The sequence below is a fragment of the Coptis chinensis genome, chromosome 9 (genome assembly GCF_015680905.1).
Source record: "Coptis chinensis isolate HL-2020 chromosome 9, ASM1568090v1, whole genome shotgun sequence".
Lineage (NCBI taxonomy): Eukaryota > Viridiplantae > Streptophyta > Magnoliopsida > Ranunculales > Ranunculaceae > Coptis > Coptis chinensis.
Genome location: NC_141464.1, coordinates 33,160,156 through 33,179,971, shown reverse-complemented (window position 1 = coordinate 33,179,971; position 19,816 = coordinate 33,160,156). Strand labels below are relative to the sequence as shown.

At 38.7% G+C, this 19,816-nt stretch overlaps 1 protein-coding gene across 3 annotated transcripts in view; it reads left to right on the top strand.

Annotated features, from left to right (window-relative positions):
* LOC147475620 (protein ACCELERATED CELL DEATH 6-like) overlaps positions 1-18,975 on the top strand; it is a 30,312-nt gene extending 11,337 nt beyond the window's left edge. The window contains exons 2-3 of one of the 3 annotated variants that reach the window (XM_086584735.1): positions 17,049-17,461; positions 18,219-18,975. In XM_086584735.1, coding sequence (XP_086440861.1) covers positions 17,049-17,461; positions 18,219-18,893 — 1,088 coding nt within the window. In that variant the 3' untranslated portion in view covers positions 18,894-18,975. Of the gene's footprint in view, positions 1-17,048; positions 17,576-18,218 lie in introns of all 3 variants that reach the window. The other 2 variants (XM_086584734.1, XM_086584737.1) reach the window with 2 other exon arrangements.
* Positions 18,976-19,816: the final 841 nt, after the last annotated feature.

The following is a 19,816-nucleotide window of genomic DNA, read 5'->3' as shown; positions in this document are numbered from 1 at the left end:
CTCGCATGTATTTAGGGAAGTTAACCAGCCGGCAGACTTACTTGCTGGGCTAAACCCATCTTTATGTAATGAGTTATCAGTGTTTATTCCTCCTTTAGATAGAGAATTGCAAAAACTAATAGAGAGGAGGATGCACGAGGTACTATCTATGTAAGATATGGTTAATTAATGCAGGTGAGGGTCAGCCTAACCCTAGCTTATCTTTTAAAAAAAAACATTACCTTTGACAGATCGTCAGGTACAAACATAATAGCTCTAGGTATACTTGCCGATATGAGAGCCGGGTCTACTGGTATCAGTTTCACATTTACTTCCAGCACCTCCTTGACTGTTGATATCTTTCGAATTTTATCCTTTATGATTTTCTTCTGTGGAATAACCCCCTTGTATATCATATTGATCACCCCTAAAGGTTTATCATTCATCACCGCCGCAACCTATGGTCTGGCATCAGCTCTAAATTCCCTGAGTTTTCCATCTCTCATTAATCGATCTACTTCCCTGAGCAATTGAAGACATTTGTTTGTCTCATGATTCTTCACCTTGTCAAAATTACAAAAGGGTTATCGTCTATCTCCCGAGGCTTATGAGTCGGATGTTGGAAATAAGGCTCTTTCCCAACCCTTCTCAAGATATCTTCCAATGTAGTATTAATAGCGATATAATTGGATGGATCTAACTCCCCTCTTAATGACCTATCGAATTTCTTCTTCTGTGAAGGTTGACCGTCAGATTTTAACTAAGAATCATTCGCCTTTCGCTTATCGGATTTATGATGGGTCTCTTCTTTGGCTGAATTACTTGCCTCCGATACTTGTAACACAGGTTGAACTAAAGCTGACATAACCCCCTCTTCAACTTGCACATCTTTCTCGGCTTTATCATAGAGCTCTCTCAAAGTCTTAATATCCTTCCGAAGTATATATTTGTGCATATCAGACGCAGGAATGAGTCCTGTTTGAAATGCCATTACTGCTGTTGATAAGAGCCCAAAACTGTAGTTTTAACCCCTTAGCAGTCATACTTTTAGACCAATTATGTGAGTAATAAGTAAGAGTTAATACTGATTACGTGTTTTCATGTATTTCGGGCTTCAAAGTCAATTATAATGCGAGGAATGTGCCACTTTGATGAGATAAAGGAGCAATGGTTGGTTACTAAGGAGTTAGGTGATTAAAGGCCAAGATTCAAGAAGGCGAAGCCTTTGTAAAGCCTGGTCAAAAGATGAAAAGTCAAAGTCCACGCAGAGGTAAGCTTGATTGCACAAAGTCAACAGAACTTCGAAAGACCATATCTTTAGACTCAGACCTCGGAATTGGGCCTACCTTATGTCAACACGACCGGCTCGGAAAGAACTTTCCAATGGTCCAAGCCTTGACCCAATCAGAGGAGCAGAAGTGGACGAAAAGTCTGTGGAAGCCAACTGCAGCTGAAGAGGCCTTTTGATTTCGAAAGAATTGGGTTTTGGGCCTGATTCTCTGGCCCAAAACATGGCTCCAAGCCCATGCACGATTTTTGGATCTGAATGTATAAAAACAAAAGCTTAGCTCTTTGTTAATGGTAGCTAGTTAGACCTAAATTAATATATAGAATTCTAGATCTGTTTTAATTAATTAATTAAGTTTTAGTTCCATTACAATTCTTGTTTTAGATTAAATTCTTGAATGATTGTTCTTGATTGATTAGATAAATAAAATAGTTATTATTCAATTTCGTTCTTGTCATTTCCATTCTAGATCTAATTTAAATTCTTGTTCTTATTCCATTCCAGCCATTAAATTAGATTCATTATTGTTGAATTAAGTAAATCTCAATTTCTTACATTATGTTTAGTTTAGATTCAATGGAAAATGTTAGTTTGATGACTCAAGGCTAAAACCTCAATTAGAGGGGTTGATGAAGCCTTGATGAAAACTTAGTGGTTAGTATAGAATTGGTAGTAGAATCTATTCCACTCTAGAAGGTCGTGTGTTTAGCCATGAGAATGGGTGGGCGACCTCACATGCTAGTTAGTATCCGGTAGGAATGCCATGAACACTAGGGATTAGACTCGAAATTCTTGCCGTGGTGAAAGCGTAAGAATCGAGATCACGACAATCTATACTAGGTTATTAAGTTGGATTCGAGGTGGATTTAATTCCCCTCTATTTCTTTATCTAGAGTCAACAATCGTATTTCCGTAGCTTCGTAGATTAACTTTAGTTTATATTTTATCTTGTTATTTAAAATAACGCGTCTTGTTAGCATAACATTTCGTAAAGCTCTCATTGACTTAAGACTGATTTCTTAGACTTAGAAAACATTCCATGCTAGGGAACTAGGAGTGGAACGAACTTCTTACTCCACTTAGTGCAATCGCATCGAGAGTAGAAGCTTTGATAATTGAGATAGTAAAAGATAGTTTTAGTTTACTTACGGATTGAATTCATCGTTCATTTCGTAGGTAGACTATATATTTTCTTGTTATCAAATGGTATTTGCCATCTTAGTTACACTTTAGCATTGTTTTCATAGTAGAAGTAGTCATTTTAAGTCCCATTAAACCCACCCACCCTTGTTTGTTTCATCTTGTGGTTGCCCATTTCAGCGTGACAAATTCGGGCGAGAAAATACGGGCGCCAGCAAGGAGGCGACCAGCTAAGTTCTTGGAATTTCGTCTACCCTGAAGCGCCAGCGCCATACCAAAGCGCGACCAGCTCAAACACTGGAACTTCGACTTCCGAAGCGACCGCCCATTACGGCGTGACCAGCCCTAAAAACAACGTAATCTGAAAATACTCGAGCCTTGGCGCCGGTGTTAAAATTTCCGATTTCCACAGGTTTGATTCGAACTTTGATCTTTCATATTTTTCAGTGTTCTAACTCGCTATATATACGAACAAAGCGTAAACAAGGCGCTATTCATAAAGCGAAGCAAGGGCCTTAATCAGGTATTCCTTTCTTCCATACCTCGCATTTCCGGTTAGAGGTTTTCTACTAGTATATCGAATTGTTTGGAGTGTTGCATGTTTAGTTAAGCTCAACTTAGTCTTGCATGAGATTAAGGTGCGGTCGAACAAAAACAACAAAGCGTAATTACCGACAACAAACAAGTCTATCTAGTACACCACCCCGACACCTCTAACTACTATCACACACACCATACCGACATAATGGGCGAAGAAAGAGAGACTCCTCTCTCCGGCTTTTACAAAGCCTTGGCGATAGCCCTAAATCGTGCATCGTTCTAGCGGACCCGGTGGGGATTTTGAATCCCCAAACATATTTAATTTGTTACCCGCTTTTCATGGGTTAGACCATGAAAAACCTTATCGCTACATCGTAGGATTGAACAAGTCATTACAACATTCCATCATCCTACGGTAGGTGCGAAACAAATTAAACCGAGGGTATTCCCTTTCACATTAGCCGATAAAGGCGGCGTCTTGGTTAACTGCCTGGGCCTAATTGCGTGGACTTCGTGGGCTAAACTTGTTGAGTTGTTTATGGAACATTTTACCCACCCCTAAAAGACGGATGAAATGCTTTCCAAGATTCATTTTTTTTCCGGCGGAATCCTCATGAATCATTTTCGAGGCATGGAATCGTTTCACCGATCTCCTTATAGAGTGTCCACATCATAACTTAGCTTAAAGACACGTTAGTTCGTGCCTTTTTCAAAGGTCTTCTACACCATCATAAAGAAGTCCTTGACATAATGAATGGGGGTAGTTTCCTAAGTAAAGGAGCCGAGGAGGCTTACAAATTTTAGAAGACCAAACTAAGCGGAATAATAATTGGGGTAGTGTGATATATCCCATTTCAACTAGTTCTTCTTCAGCGGTAAAGGCGCGGTATGTTTGAGGCGAAAACCGATCGAACTTAAAAATTTAATCGAATCTCTAACTAAAAAGTAGAGGCTATTTCGCTCAACAAAAGCCTATCCCGTCATGAATGTAAACTCCAACCCATGTAATTTTGTTTGAGTCAGAGCACCACGGCGATTATTGTCCTCTAGCTTATGAACAACAACCACGGAACAAGATAATGTTTACTCTATTAATAACTATCCTATTCCTAACGCCCCTTGGAGACAACATCCCAACTTCGGTTGGAGAAATAATCAACAAGTAACACCTCCGTGGTACAATAATCAAAGCGTTAGGCAAGCAAACAATTATAACCAAGCTCCACCTAGACAAGGACAAGGACAAGGTCAAGGGAATTATAATAATTATAACAACCAAAGCGCCCAACCACGACAAGGTCAAGCACAAGGTCGAATAATTATAATAATTATAATACCAATAAGGTATCGTTAGGTTAATAATAATAACTATCACAACCCACCCATAAATAATCAAGCGAGAGATAGTTCGATCACACCACCCGTGACTACTACACCTACACAACCGGATTGTATCGCCTTTATACAAGTTACCCAACAACTTTTCGGACAATGACTCAATCAAACCAACAGATTTTACAATCCATAAATCGGGGCATACAACGGTTAGCCCAAGCGAAAGCCCAACCAAAAGGCGTGTTTCGGGACAAGCAATACCAAACCCTAAAACAGCAAACCACGACCTTTGAGGTAAGCGGTAATTCTAGTACGGAAACTACAATCGTAGGTGACCTAAATGCCATCACCACTCTGGATTACGGAAGAGTGGTTGATAACAAAGTAACTACGCCTATAGTTACCCCATCATTACTCTCTACACCGGACATCGAACTAGATACAATAGAACCGAGGAGCCTACCACGGTAGAGGTACCGGTTAAATCACAACCAAAGAAACCGAAAGCCAAGGTTACACGACCAAGTAGAGCCATATCACGAAATATAGAAGCGAAACCACCGTTCCCTAAAAAATTAGCCATGCTAACCGGGGATACAAACTTTGAGGAAATTAGGAGCGTTTTCAAGAATCTAACGATAAACCTTCCTTTTTTCGAAGCTATTAAAAGCTACCTAACCACGCTTAAGTTTCTTAAAGAGTTGTGCACTACTAAGTATAAGACCAATATACCTAAAAGGCTTTCTTTAAGCTGAGCGGTTCCCAACTTTATCCGAAAATAATGGAATTGTTAAGTACAAGGACCACGGTTAGATCCCCATTGTAAAATGCACCTTAGGAGATTCCTACACGACGACCGCCTTATTAGACACGGGCGAGTGTTACCTTACTCCCCGTATTACTTGTATAAACAAATAGGTATATAGGAAATGCAACCTACAAAAATAACGTTGCAATTAGCGGACGAGTCAATTAAGTATCCTAAAGGTGTAGTGGAAGCGTGCTTGTTAAGGTTCAGGATTTCTACTATCCCGCTGATTTTGTTATCCTCGATCTGAAAGTAAGCTAATGACTCTCACCGATCATTTTAGGGCGCCCCTTCTTGGCAACCGCCAACGCGCTTATAAATTGTCGCGATGGAAAGATGTCCTTATCTTTTGGCCATCTTTTTCGTCGAGGTAAATGTTTTAAAATTATGAAACAGTTACCAGATTCGATGCGTAGATGGGGAGGTTAGCATGATCGAGAGTTTAGCTCAAGATTATTTTAACAACACGTTTCCGAAAACAATATGTACAAATTCCTTTCTTTTGGAACTTCAGATTTTGTAAATGACTCTACTTAGAGGAAGTCAACACCATCCCGGAGTCCACACCAATTGTAGACCGTCGGTTGCTCCATATATCGATTACGAAGACTTGCTACCTAAGCAAGTCTTCATTCGCAAGATAAGGACACTTATGAAACATCAATGGACATTCCGGTCCACCGAAGCTTAAACCTCTTCCCCGGAGTTAAAATATATTCAACTTGATCCGGATGGTAGTCACCGATAATTATATCTTCTCTGTTAACTAAGGATGAAGAGACATGTTTAATAAGGGTGATTAGGGAACATCGGTCTGCGATTGGTTGGTCCCTAGCCGACATTAAGGGGAATTGACCCCAATGTTTGCACTCATCGTATCCATTTGGAGGATAACGCGAAGACTTCGCGAACCTCGGCGTCGCTTGAACCCCGCCATGAAAGAGGTGGTTAGGGAAGAAGTCTTTGCGATTACTTCGATCTTGGGTATTATATACCCAATCTCCGATAGCGAATGGGTAAGTCCCATTCATATAGTTCCTAAGAAATCGGGAGTTACCATGGTGCGTAGCGGGAAGGGTGACTATGTTGTCACTCAAGGTCCTATGAAATGGAGAATCTGTATTGATTCTGAGGACGTTTAAATGCTATGACACGAAAGGATCACTTTCCCTTACCATTTATAGATCAGATGCTAGAAGGTCTAGGTTGTTCATGCTTTTTATTGTTTTCTGGATGGCTACTCGGCTATTTTCAGATTATTATTGATATTGATGACCAAGAAAAGACAACCTTCACATGTCCCTTCGGAACATATGCCTATAAACGAATGCCTTTTGGCCTTTGTAATGCCCCTGGTACCTTCCAGCGATGTATGCTTCATATATTTAGTGACATGGTAGAGTGCTTTATGGAAGTGTTCATGGATGATTTTTCTATCTATGGAGACTCCTTTATAGAATGTTTGTCTAACCTGTCTAAGATCTTGACACGGTGTGAAGAAAAGAGCCTCGTTTTAAATTGGGAAAAGTGTCATTTCATGGTCAAAAAAGGCATAGTACTAGGTCATATTGTATCTAGTGATGGCATCGAAGTAGATAAAGCCAAACTAGATAAGATAACGACCCTACCTAAACCACGGACTGTCCGTGAGATTAAAGCCTTTCTAGGCCATGCAGGGTTTTATAGGCGTTTCATTAAAGATTTTTCGAAAATAGCTAGGCCTTTAACTAACCTGCTTTTGAAGGATGCCCAAGTGCATTGCAAGACGTGTATTCGTTGCCAACAACTTGGGCGAATCACGAAGCGTAATATGATGCCATTAAATCCAATCTTGATAGTAGAAATTTTTGATGTTTGGGGTATTAATTTCATGGGCCCTTTCCCTGTTTCCCACGGTTATATTTATATTCTAGTTGCCGTGGACTACGTGTCTAAATGGATAGAGGCCCTAGCTTGCCGTAGCAATGACCATAAAACCGTTGTATTTTTTATTAAAGAATATATTTTCTCGGGTTTGGCATTCCTAAAGCCATCATTAGTGATGGTGGAACACATTTTTGCAACAGAGTTGTTGCATCCCTAGTGAAAAAGTATGGAGTTACACACAAAGTTGCAACTCCTTATCATCCACAAACTAGCGGCCAAGTAGAAGTTTCTAATAGGAAATCAAAAGATTTTTAGAAACAACAGTAAACCCTGATAGGAAAGACTGGTCGAAGCGTCTATCGGATGCCTTATGGGCGTATAGAACTGCTTTCAAAACTCCTATAGGTATGTCTCCCTTTAGACTTGTATTTGGGAAACCATGTCATTTGCCCGTTGAATTAGAGCACCGTGCTCTGTGGGCTATAAAAAGCCTTAACTTCAATATTGATGAGGCGGGTGTCAAACGCAAGTTACAATTAAATGAGCTTGAAGAAATCCGTAGCGATTCTTACGATCTCGCGAAGGATTATAAAGCTAACATGAAACGTGTTCATGATAAACATATCTTGGCGCAAAAGAGTTTGTGGTCGGGACAAAAGGTTTTGCTTTACAACTCCGTCTACATATTTTGTGGAAACTAAAACCCGTTAGTGCGGTCCTTTTTCGTTATGAAGTCACCCTTACGGGGCAATTACCTTGGTAAATCCCAAGGACAACAAGTACCTTTCAAGTTAACGGTCAACGATTAAAACATTTTCACGAAACTTACGTCCCACGATATAGAGGAAGTCCTTTTACGGGGACCCTATATATGAGGAATGACCCTTGTCATTGGTGTACTTCCTTTCACTTCCATTTAATGGTAAGTACACCATTAAGGTAACCGGGCCCTCCCTATGGAGTGTGTGGCTGTAAGTACCGGATCCTAAGTCCACGGTTCACATATTTCACGTTTTCCACTCTTGCATGTTTTCTCGGATTTTTTAGTCATGCTTCTCTATGGTGTGAATTATGTCTTTATTTGCTTAATGTTTTTGCTTATTAAAAAAAAAAAAAATAAAAAAAAAATAATAATAAATAAAAAAAAAAAAAATAATAATAATAATAATAATAATAATTGTTTTCATTTTTAGATATAGATATATATCTAAACCCATAGAACTAGCAATCCAACAAGTCTTGGGAATCTGACTTTAAACGACCCATGTTAAAACAAATTTTGTGTTTAAAAATTTGTTTGGGGTGGAACTTCGATCTTTCCATCCGGATTGCTCGAACTTTCTATTTGTGTTGCTTAGGTCCATTAGTATAGTTCATTGGGGTTGACGTCATCTAATTTAGTGTTCATTCGTTCGCATAACTTACGTCATGCACGCACTTCGAGGCGTTTTCCACTATCTTATATGTCACCCACGGTCGGAATAGAGTAGTTTATGGATCAATGGATTGGAAATTCTCTCTGATCATTTCCATATCTCATTCGAGAAAATCGGACCGATAACGGCGGAAAATTTAGTTTGAAGTTCTGCTTAAAAATCGACGAAAAGTCGAAAAATCGAATTGGGCTTTGGGCCCAACTCATCACCACCTAGCCAGCGCCCTTTCCAAAACCCAATCGCGAAGTTCATCTTCTCCAACCGCTTGTCACAAATTTAAATTCAAACCCTAGCAACCAAAATAAAAAAATAATAATAAAAAAAAATAGAATACATCAAAATAGAAACACCACCCACCCTTTGTGAAACACCAACACAATCTCCAACCGTTTCCACCAAGAAAACACCCACCAATTCAAGTTTTCAAACACGCCACCGTAACCACCACCGCCACCACCATTGTTTCTCGTTGTTTTTCATCAAACTTGCATCCACCTCCATCTACAAACCCCAAATCGGTTGAAACTTCAATGGTATTTACGACGAAGAATGTTGCCGAGCACGCGTTTGAGGCCGACCATTTCGCACCATTTTACGGCCAATATGATTAAGAGGGATTAGAACGGTGTGGTATTCGACAGAGGAGTTCTATCACTATGATTTGGTAGAACAGTTTTATAAGAAACGAATTGGAGGGAAATAGGATTTTCATTAGGATAGCAGGGCGAGGAGGGAAGTAACGAGACGGTTGTTGGTGAGCTATTAGGAATCACGCCAGTAACCAACCTAGATACGACCATTCAGGAATCCCAAAGATTATCGCAGTTCCTGCTTTGATGAAAGATACGGTCATAGAATACAATACGATATCTCATTCGTCCGCGGACGACCACGAGAACCAATCAAACCGGGCAGCTTCGGTGGATTGGTAGGAACGCCCTCGGCAAAGACAAAGTCGGCGACATCGGACTTGATTAATGCGACGCGTTCTCTGGATTTTGCAAGCGAATGAGTGTAATTTCTGCATCCTCGATGTAATTTTGAATGTGATTAGAGGGTGGGAAAGAGCATGGCCTCTTCCCGTATTGATCACTAAGATTATGCTCTCATTTAGAGCCGTCGCTAAATCTGTTCCTATTAAGATCAAATTGCATTCTAATGCAAGTATTTATAAGGAATGCATCCAAGAGACTTGGCCGTTGTCTGCAGAGAATAAAGTTGAGTCGAATAATGAAGGCTAAGATATGACATGGTTGGTTGAGGATAATTTCGATAGTCATACTTCTAATTTAGAAGCGAATGATAATCTTTTGCAAACTGGTTTTGCGATCGCAGTTATCGTATCGTGAAGATATCCGACATAGACAAATTGTAATTCGAAATAAGCAAACGAACTTTCGGCGAGTTGAAATGCTTTCGAAAGTCGGGGAAGATATCTTGTCTAACTTGAAGATTATCCACCGAGAATCACCAAGCCCGATATCGCGATTACTCAAGATCGAGATGGAAGCGGTGGCTTTGTTCGGGATAGAGATGCTCTGACGTATGCCACTTCGTGGATGAGTCCGTCTCGGTGAGTCCGAGAGGCATGGCGTCGTCGCCCACTGACGGATGGCTCAAGCCATTCTTCACCATAGAACCGATCTCCATCTCGGGGACCATCTTCTTCACACGCCTAGGTGTTCACCATCGGTTGTGTCCTGTTATTTCATTGTTTTTATTGTTTTGTTAGTGGAATTTTATTTCAGTAGTTAGATTTAAATATTAAGTTGTTTGTTTTAGATTGCTTGGATTTCATATTATTTTAATATAATTTATTTTGATCATCTTTTCGTAAGGTTGTCTTGGAGTCAAAGTTGAAAATTAGGCCGATATCGGCATATCTATGATTTTTGTAGTGATAGCATGATATGTAGGAGAGTTTAGAAGTTACTATTCTAAACCAAGTTTAAAAGATACCGGGGTTGTTAGGAAATCAAAACTATGGTTAGTTTCGTTTTCGGGTTTGGCAGTTTTTCTATTTTCGAAATTGCCTTAAAACAATTTGGCAACTTGCCGATTCGTTTTGGAAACCGGAACCTATTTAAACTTCCATCATTCTACACTCACAACCCACACTACACCCCACAATCATCTCTCACCTTTCACTCCAAGCTTTTTTCAACTTGTTTTTCTTGTAAACTCGTTTACGAACTTTGGCGAGCGTTCTGCAGAGGAGCGCTGCTTTTACACTTTTGTCGAATTTTGTTCAGAGAGCGCCAGCAAGCAGAGCAGCGACTTCGCCCTAAAACACTGTAAATCGAAAACTCAAAAAAGCGCCAAGGCGCTTCAAGCAGCGACCAGCGCTCAAACATCGTAATTCAAAAACCTAAAACGAGACCGACGCGCCTATCTATATCGCCAGCCCGCCTCCTTCCGTAATAAATACCGGGAAATTCCGATTTTCTTAGGTTTCTTCCAGGTTTTCGCACCTGTTCTACAGAGTAGTTTTGAGATGACACTTCCTATAGTGATTCCTGAACAGTCATTTGAAGACTTGATGGGAACCGATACCTATGGAGCATCGTTCATGGCCGGATCGTGCAGTTAGGATGGCGGCATTTTCTGGTAAGTGATGACGATTCTTTTTCACCTAAGCTAACTGAATTCTTCTATAATAATATTACTTTTTATTGTACCCAAGAAGGAGAACAAAAATTTTCCCTTGCTATTGATGGCACGACTATGAAATTGAAGCAATTGATAGCTTTGGTTTCGGGGTTGCCATTACCTGACCCTATGCACACGTGGGGATATATGACAGATAACTCATACCTATATGAATATGCCTATTTCCATGAGTATTATGGGGGAGGGGTGTTTCGTATCATGGACCAAGACCAATATAACATCGCCCTGAGTAGCCTATCGCTGAATGTAGGCACAACCATGTTGTTCATCATGATGAACATTCTAGGGAACGGCGGTTTATACGCCAATAATATCGCTGGTGACGTTTTCCTTGCTTTAGCTGAGGGACGTCGTCGGTATGACATTCCCCGAGTTTTAGTTGCTACTCTGAAGCGAGGCCATACCTTGAGGCATAAGTACCTTCTTATGCCTGTCTTGGTTTGCCGCATTATCTTGGCTTGCCTACCCATATTGCGTACCGCGATTACCAGATTGGGAAAGGGTCGAAATCATGAGACCCACCAATCGCGGTGGTAAGATCATTCCGAGCCATGACTTGGCGGGATGGCAGTCTGCAACCACATTTGGTTGCCCCTTACACCCCATCGGACCAAATAACACTAGAGAGGTTAGCACTAGTTGATGATACACGGAAGGCGTGGCAAGTTGTTATGGCATGGCGGGGATGCGAAAAGAACCTCATATAGAAGAGGAGGATGACGAGTAAATCTTTGGGGTGCAGGTAAGTTTTAGTTAAGTTAGTGTTTGCTTATGTCCCAAGCAATTTAATTGTTAACCCCATAATGGGTGGAACTCTTTATAGAGTTCGTTTTTTTTATTACTATATTTGTATGTTTTAACTTTGTTTTGCAGATGTTCCGAATTTCCGCGACTTCAATGGTATTTTTCCTACCCTCCTTATTTAAATGCTTTGAGGACAAAGCATGCTTCTTGTTTGGGGGGGGGGGGCATAGAAACACGTGTAATTAAGGCATCTGTTAGGATATAGATATGTATAATATGCACTTGTTTTCTAGTTAAAATTTCAAAAATTCAAAAATATAAATAAAAAAAAAGTATGCTATACACTTAGGAATATTGGTATTGTTTTCTTTCTCTATGCTCTTAACAATTTAGAAGTCTCGCTCACATAGCTTTTGCATCAGAATAAATGTTAGAAACTTAGGTTAATATGTAGGTAATAATCTTTGCATCTATCTATAAATTTATTACATGAGTATCTATGATTGTTAGCAGTAAGTTTCTGAAATCTAGGCTAGAGTACTTATTCTACAAATCCTGTGAGAATATAGCCTAAAGCCTTATATGAGCGAAACATTCGAGAAATGACACAAGGGAGAAGTAAAATCCGGATAGAGAAATCACACGTCCACTTGCTTGATCACTATGCCATATCCTAAGCGAGAATTTAGGCCCTCTTTGGATCGATATAGCCAGAAATTCAAACCTATGAATTATTTTCCGCTAATTAGCCCCTCGAGAGCCTTCCTTTAGCCTTCCATAAACCACAATTCCTTTACCCTGTTACAAAACAAAAACAAAATAAAAAAAGAAAAGAGAATAAATCAACCTACCCATTTTAGAATAAGTCTGAGAATAGAATGAGGAAGAAAGAAAAAGAGAAAAACATTGTGTAAACAAAAATTAGTTAGTTGCTTCAGAAAAATAAAGAAAAGAAGTTTCCATCCAAAAAAAAAAAAAAAAATAGAAATAAATCAAAACTCCAAAAATAGAATAAAGGGAGTCAAAAGCCAAAGAAAGAAAAAAAAAAAATATGGCTAAGGATGGAAACAAAGTGTAGAAGCAAAAGTAAATAACAAGGTTTCTCTAGTTACATAATATGAAGACTCTATTATCTCAGACTTGTCCTTTTTGAATATCCATTTCCTTCCTTCTTAAACCATCTCCTAATCCCCGCAACACCTAATAAAGACCTCTAGCTCAATTAGGAATAGGTTAGTGTGATAGTAAGTGGCAGATGTGTTTGATCGACTCCGGCTTCCTTGTTGTCATTGAGATTGTAAGGTAAAGTGTGCCCACTGCACACTGGAGCAGCGAAACTTGAGTGGAAAAATCAGAGTGGTTTTTGTCTTGACATTTATGTGAGGACCTACTTAAGGACGCTATTCCGAGTTTTCAGAAACGGACCTGCTATTACATTTCATAGTATTACTCATTGTTATATGTTTATTTTAGATGATTGATTATTATGCATATATTAGCTTAGGGTTCTGACTGGGTTATTCTTATGTATTTGCTAGTGAGATGTATAGATAGTTGAGACATGAACGAGAAAACAATAGTTTTATTTCTTAGTCGATTTGTAGTATAGATGAAGTTTGTGAGTACCTTCACTGGAAAACTCTCACGAGGCTATAACTTCGTCCACTAGGGAATTCCTAGTGGTTTAAGGCCTTGTTGCATATGGTCAATGCAATCGCGACTTAGCTTAAACGAGAGTAGTTAGAACTCCATTTTTGGTCACTTATTCTAATTTCTCATCTTTGCTTGAGGACAAGCAAAATGCTGTTTGGGGGTGGTTTGATAAGAGCCAAAAACTGTAGTTTTAACCCCTTAGCAGTCATACTTTTAGACCAATTATGTGAGTAATAAGTAAGAGTTAATACTGATTACGTGTTTTCATGTATTTCAGGCTTCAAAGTCAATTATGTGCAGGAATGTGCCACTTTGATGAGATAAAGGAGCAATGGTTGGTTACTAAGGAGTTCGGTGATTAAAGGCCAAGATTCAAGAAGACGAAGCCTTTGTAAAGCCTGGTCAAAAGATGAAAAGTCAAAGTCTACGCAGGCAGAAACAGTGCACAAAGTCAACAGAACTTCCGAAGACCATATCTTTAGACTCAGACCTCGGAATTGGGCCTACCTTATGTCAAAGCGACCGGCTCGGAAAGAGCTTTCCAATGGTCCTAGCCTTGACCCAATCAGAGTAGCAGAAGTGGACGAAAAGTCTGTGGAAGCCAACTGTAGCTGAAGAGGCCTTTTTGGACTGAAAGAATTGGGTTTTGGGCCTGATTCTCTGGCCCAAAACATGGCTCCAAGCCCATGCACGATTTTTGGATCTGAATGTATAAAAACAAAAGCTTAGCTATTTGTTAATGGTAGCTAGTTAGACCTAAATTAATATATAGAATTCTAGATCTGTTTTAATTAATTAATTAAGTTTTAGTTCCATTACAATTCTTGTTTTAGATTAAATTCTTGAATGATTGTTCTTGATTGATTAGATAAATAAAATAGTTATTATTCAATTTCGTTCTTGTCATTTCCATTCTAGATCTAATTTAAATTCTTATTCTTATTCCATTCCAGCCATTAAATTAGATTCATTATTGTTGAATTAAGTAAATCTCAATTTCTTACATTATGTTTAGTTTAGATTCAATGGAAAATGTTAGTTTGATGACTCAAGGCTAAAACCTCCATTAGAGGGGTTGATGAAGCCTTGATGAAAACTTAGTGGTTAGTATAGAATTGGTAGTAGAATCTATTCCACTCTAGAATGTCGTGTTTCGCCATGAGAATGGGTGGACGACCTCACATGCTAGTTAGTATCCGGTAGGAATGCCATGAACACTAGGGATTAGACTCGAAATTCTTGCCGTGAAAACGTAAGAATCGAGATACGACAATCTATACTAGGTTATTAAGTTGGATTCGAGGTGGATTTAATTCCCTCTATTTCTTTATCTAGAGTCAACAATCAGATTTCGTAGCCGTAGATTAACTTTAGTTTATATTTTATCTTGTTATTTATTATATCTTGTTATTTAAAATAACGCGTCTTGTTAGCATAACATTTCGTAAAGCTCTCATTGACTTAAGACTGATTTCTTAGACTTAGAAGACAATCCATGCTAGGGAACTAGGAGTGGAACGAACTTCTTACTCCACTTAGTGCAATCGCATCGAGAGTAGAAGCTTTGATAATTGAGATAGTAAAATATAGTTTTAGTTTACTTACGGATTGAATTCATCGTTCATTTCGTAGGTAGACTATACATTTTACTGTTATCAGCTGTCATTTCTAACTCATCCAGATGTTCTACTAACTGCGCTTCTGCTTTGAATCGGGATAAAAAACCTTTCAAAGGTTCTTTGCACAAAGTCGACACCTGCTTTGGTTTCACTCGCTGATGCCCATAATTGGTCAGAAATTTTTCTTCAATCTCCCTATAACCTGATATTGATCCCTCTTAAAAAGAACAAAACCACTTTAAAGCCTTCCCCTTCAGACTTGAAGAAAAGGATTTGCATAAGAATGAATCCATATACGCAGTTCCCTTATATATCGAAAACTGATGCCGATATGCGAATAGATGGTCCATCGGATCCGATGACCCATCATATTGAGTGAACTTAGGCAGTTTGAATTTCGGTGGAACAGGCATCATCTCGATACTTTGATGTATCGGATTTTTACTAACATCATCCGCCAATTTTCTTATTGACACTGAAGTCCTTTCGAGCACTTGATTTCCCAGTTGCTTTATCATCATTTCTTGTATCATCTCCTTGGTGATGGGTTGTGGTATTGGAATTTCCGATATTGGTGATACTTCTGCAGCTCTTTCCTTTCTTGCTGATGCCTTTCCAGTATAATGACTACCTGACCTCGAACTACACTCCTCCTCTTCCTCATGAAGATCCCTTACTGTATTACTTGGACATCCCTTCTTCATCTCTTGGTTCTCCTTACGTAAAACAACATTCTGTCTTTCCACCTCCTTCAATCTTTTCAATACTTCCTGAAGTGAAACTTCAACCTCAATATTTTCTTCCTGATATCTCCGACTTACTGAAGCTATTGTATTCCTTGTATGTGATTGATTATCATTATCCATTCTCTTACTATTTGCTTTCTTCCTCGGAGCCATTGTGACCGAACTTAGATTCTTCTAACACACTCCCTTCACTCAAATCTGTAGAAATCATATGGATTCTTGATCTTAGAAGAAGAAAATCGAAAATTTTCTTGTTCTAGATCCCCACAGACAGCGCCAATATGATGTCTAAGAACATCTTTCTTAAGTATTCTAAGATCACACAATTTTAATAATGAATCAGAATGAATGAAAAGAATGAAGAAGATGAATTGAACCAAAGTTTTATTGATTGGCGATAGATGTTTACAATCTCTCTGTCTCTCTATTTATCTCTCCTGTTTTTACAGTTTTTTGTCATCTGGATCGATTGAATACATGAATCCCTTTCTGATGCTCTTCCAGTCTTTGTATAGTGTCATGATTTGGCTTTGACCCAGTAAATCTTTAACGCGTCTCCCTTGTCTTTCTTTCTCATTTCCCGCATTCTACCTACAACACAATTTAAACACCCACGAGATTTACCGAGATATTGGCCTTTATGCCAATATCTCGAGTTTTAAAATACTGAAATGAACATGTTTATAGGTACGATATTTGCCCACTACAGTTATGCCACTTCACGAAGATATGAAGTAGTCACATTTTATAGTGAATTGAACCTCCCTCGATCAAAGTAGCACTGGGGCTTTTCCATGCCATGCCATGCCAGATAGAATCCCACACCTTGTTCCTAGTGAGATTCCTGCCCAAGTGCGCATTAGACGACCAACGGATGAGTACATGTCAGTTTTTTCAAATTCATTGAAACCTCAAAGCATATATGCTATTTAAGTTCAGATTTATATATATTAATTAAGTAACTACTAACTACGTACTGATAGTTTGTGACTTTGTGTTGTACTATCACACTTTGTCTCTGTCATCCGTCATTGATCTGTATACTAGAGCTCTATTGGTTGGTTAGTTTACCGAAAAAAAAAAGGTCTATTGGTTGAAGGCCATAGAAACCTATGGTGTCGATGCAAATACAAATACTTATCACATATTACTCGCTTTAATTTTGATAAGAATGTATATTACGAGCTTGTTAATTAATCCTGCTCCATGTTCACTACAATTCAGGTATAGCCAAATTGTTGCTAAAGCCAGAGCTCGTGAAAAAGGCGGACAACTTTAGAAGAACCCCTCTTCACTTCGCATCAACATTTGGGTTCCTTAAGTTGGTAGAGATGCTATTGGAGTCTGATTCTTCCACAGCCTATTCCTTTGACAAAGATGGATGTGCTCCAATTCACATGTCAGTTCATTTTGGCCAGATTAGCGTAATAAAATTGGCATTAAGGTGCTTCCCAGATCTAAAAGATTTGGTCAATAGAAAAGGCCAAAATATACTTCATATTGCGATTGAATTTCGGCAAGTACATGTGATTAGATACATATTACAAGAGAAGAAGCTTGAGAACCTTATAAATGGAACCGATAAAGAGGGGAATACTCCTTTGCACTGTGCATCTATCAATAGTTACCCTCACATGGTAAATCTTCAGGTCAGAGATAAGAGAGTAGATATCACCATGTTAAATAGAAAATTGGTGACAGCATTAGATATCGCAAGGTCGCAAAGTTATGAAAGTAAGGAAGACCAAAAGGTATGTACCCTTTCAGTGAAGAATAAGAAACTTCCTATTTGTCTATCTGCTGTCATGTACGTATCTCCTTTCTTTATGAATACATCCTTAACTTGGAAACATCGATCATTTCCTAAGTTCTAGGATTGATCTTTGTACATCGCATAATTAAAGGTGACGTACAACACAACGAATTAAGGCCTGATTATTTCTGGAGAAAATTCTTTCTTTAGGCCCATACCGATTTATAGACAGAGAAGATTTCTAATTTATCACATAGTAAGAAGATAAATGATGAGAGGTAGTCCAATGTTTCTCAAAATCTGCAACTTCTTTTAACCAAGTTAAAACTTTCCGAATAACCTGATAGTAAGGAGGATCTACAAGGTGGGCGGATAGATCATCAGATCATGTGCACAATAGGTCAGCCCTTAGTTCATTGTGTCGGAAATGAGATTTAGACAAAGAGGATGATAATATATGTCCAATGTGTTAAACAATATAAAGAAATTACAAAAAGACACGAGTGTTAAAACATCATTTCTTACTTCAAATCCGTTTGATTGAATTACAAAAAGACACTACTATTATTATTTTATTTTTTATTTTTTGATAATTTGATTTCATGTCTATCCGTAGTTTGATTTTCTGACTTTATTTGCAGCAATTAGTATTAGCAACACTGCTGTATTTTGATAGGTCACCGTGGTGTAGCTGGGGAAGAGTCAGAATTGAAATGTTACGCTGCGGCATGAATCAAAGAATAATGTCAGTTGACTGGTACAAAGATAGAGCCAACACACTCATGGTGGTCGCAACCCTTGTAACTACAGTTGCGTTTGCGGCAGGATTCACAATGCCAGGGGGATACCAAAGTGATGGTTCACGCCAAGGAATGCCTACTCTAGTGAATCATCAAAAGTTTGAAGAATTTGTCTGGTGGGATGCAATGGCCTTGTTTTTCTCCATGGTTGCCGTGATTTTCCTTGTCTGGGTACAGTTCGTCCAGCATCTGCCACCAACATTCCTTTTGTTGCATTGCTCACAAGTTCTTACTGTTTTCGCACTTGAGTGCATGGCACTAGCATTTGTTTCAGGACTAAGCTTGACGCTGGTAGAAAATAGCAGTCTGAGCCAAAGCATGTCAAGACTCGGATACACATTTTACTTTATCGGTTTAGCCACTGTCATTCAGTTCCTACCTACAGCAATGTATATTTTTCCAGGATTCATTCGCTTCCGGTCATGGGTCAACCAAATCTCTGGAGAGGTTTTCAGATCATCCGATACAAATAGGCAAGGTCACAGGCGAAATGATATGTCTTTCTTATTTTCTTAGTCATTGAGCCTCAAAATGTGTATCATTGAAAAATTCTAGCTTTTCTTCGCAGTAAATATACTTAAAGTTGAATTTGGCTTAATTACGATTGTAATGCACTCTACAAAATGGAAATGCTGCATATATGTAAATGAGAGACAATATGAACAACATGTAGGACTTTCACAGTTTCACCAGTAAAAGAAACTCAAATAATCACGAAACGAAAATCGTCATGTATGGAAGTAAACTGTAGAGGAACATGCTTGAAATGAGCACAACTTCGCTCCCAAAACGTTATTGAGCGAAAATGTTTTCTCTCAATGATTTTCTCTCTAAACACAAGAAAGAGAGATTGTTCCCAAGTTTTTGTTTTTGTTAAGGGTGAACTAGTGTTACCCCCTACTAGATTAGCCAATTAGGATTTCCTCCTACTAGATGGGAAATTAGGGTCTTTCCTCTAAATACACACAAAAAAAATTTGGTCAACCCAATTAGACTTTTTTTTTTTTGTGTATTTAGGGAGAAGACCCTAATTTCCCATCTAGTGGAGAGGAAATCCTAATTGGCTCATCTAGTGGGAGTTAATATTGGTTAACCCTTTTGTTAATTATCAAAAGAACATATTGGACTTTATATTGGGCCTTGGGGCTTACACAGAAAAAGTGAAGTTACTGGAAATGCAGAGCCCAAATAAATTATTGAATGAACTGTTTGGCGTAGAAAATTTACATATTCAATTTGGTATGCCAAAATTTCTTGGAAGGCAACAAGTGCAAGAGTTTCTAAATGACACTTCTACAATGATTCAGACATGTAGTAAAGCTAGAATGGCCATGGTTTCAAGTAACGCACATCACATATAGAGTTATAGACTATTGACTCTACAGTATATGTACATATGTCATTTGAATCAAGATAATATATAGCTGCTTGTAAAATTT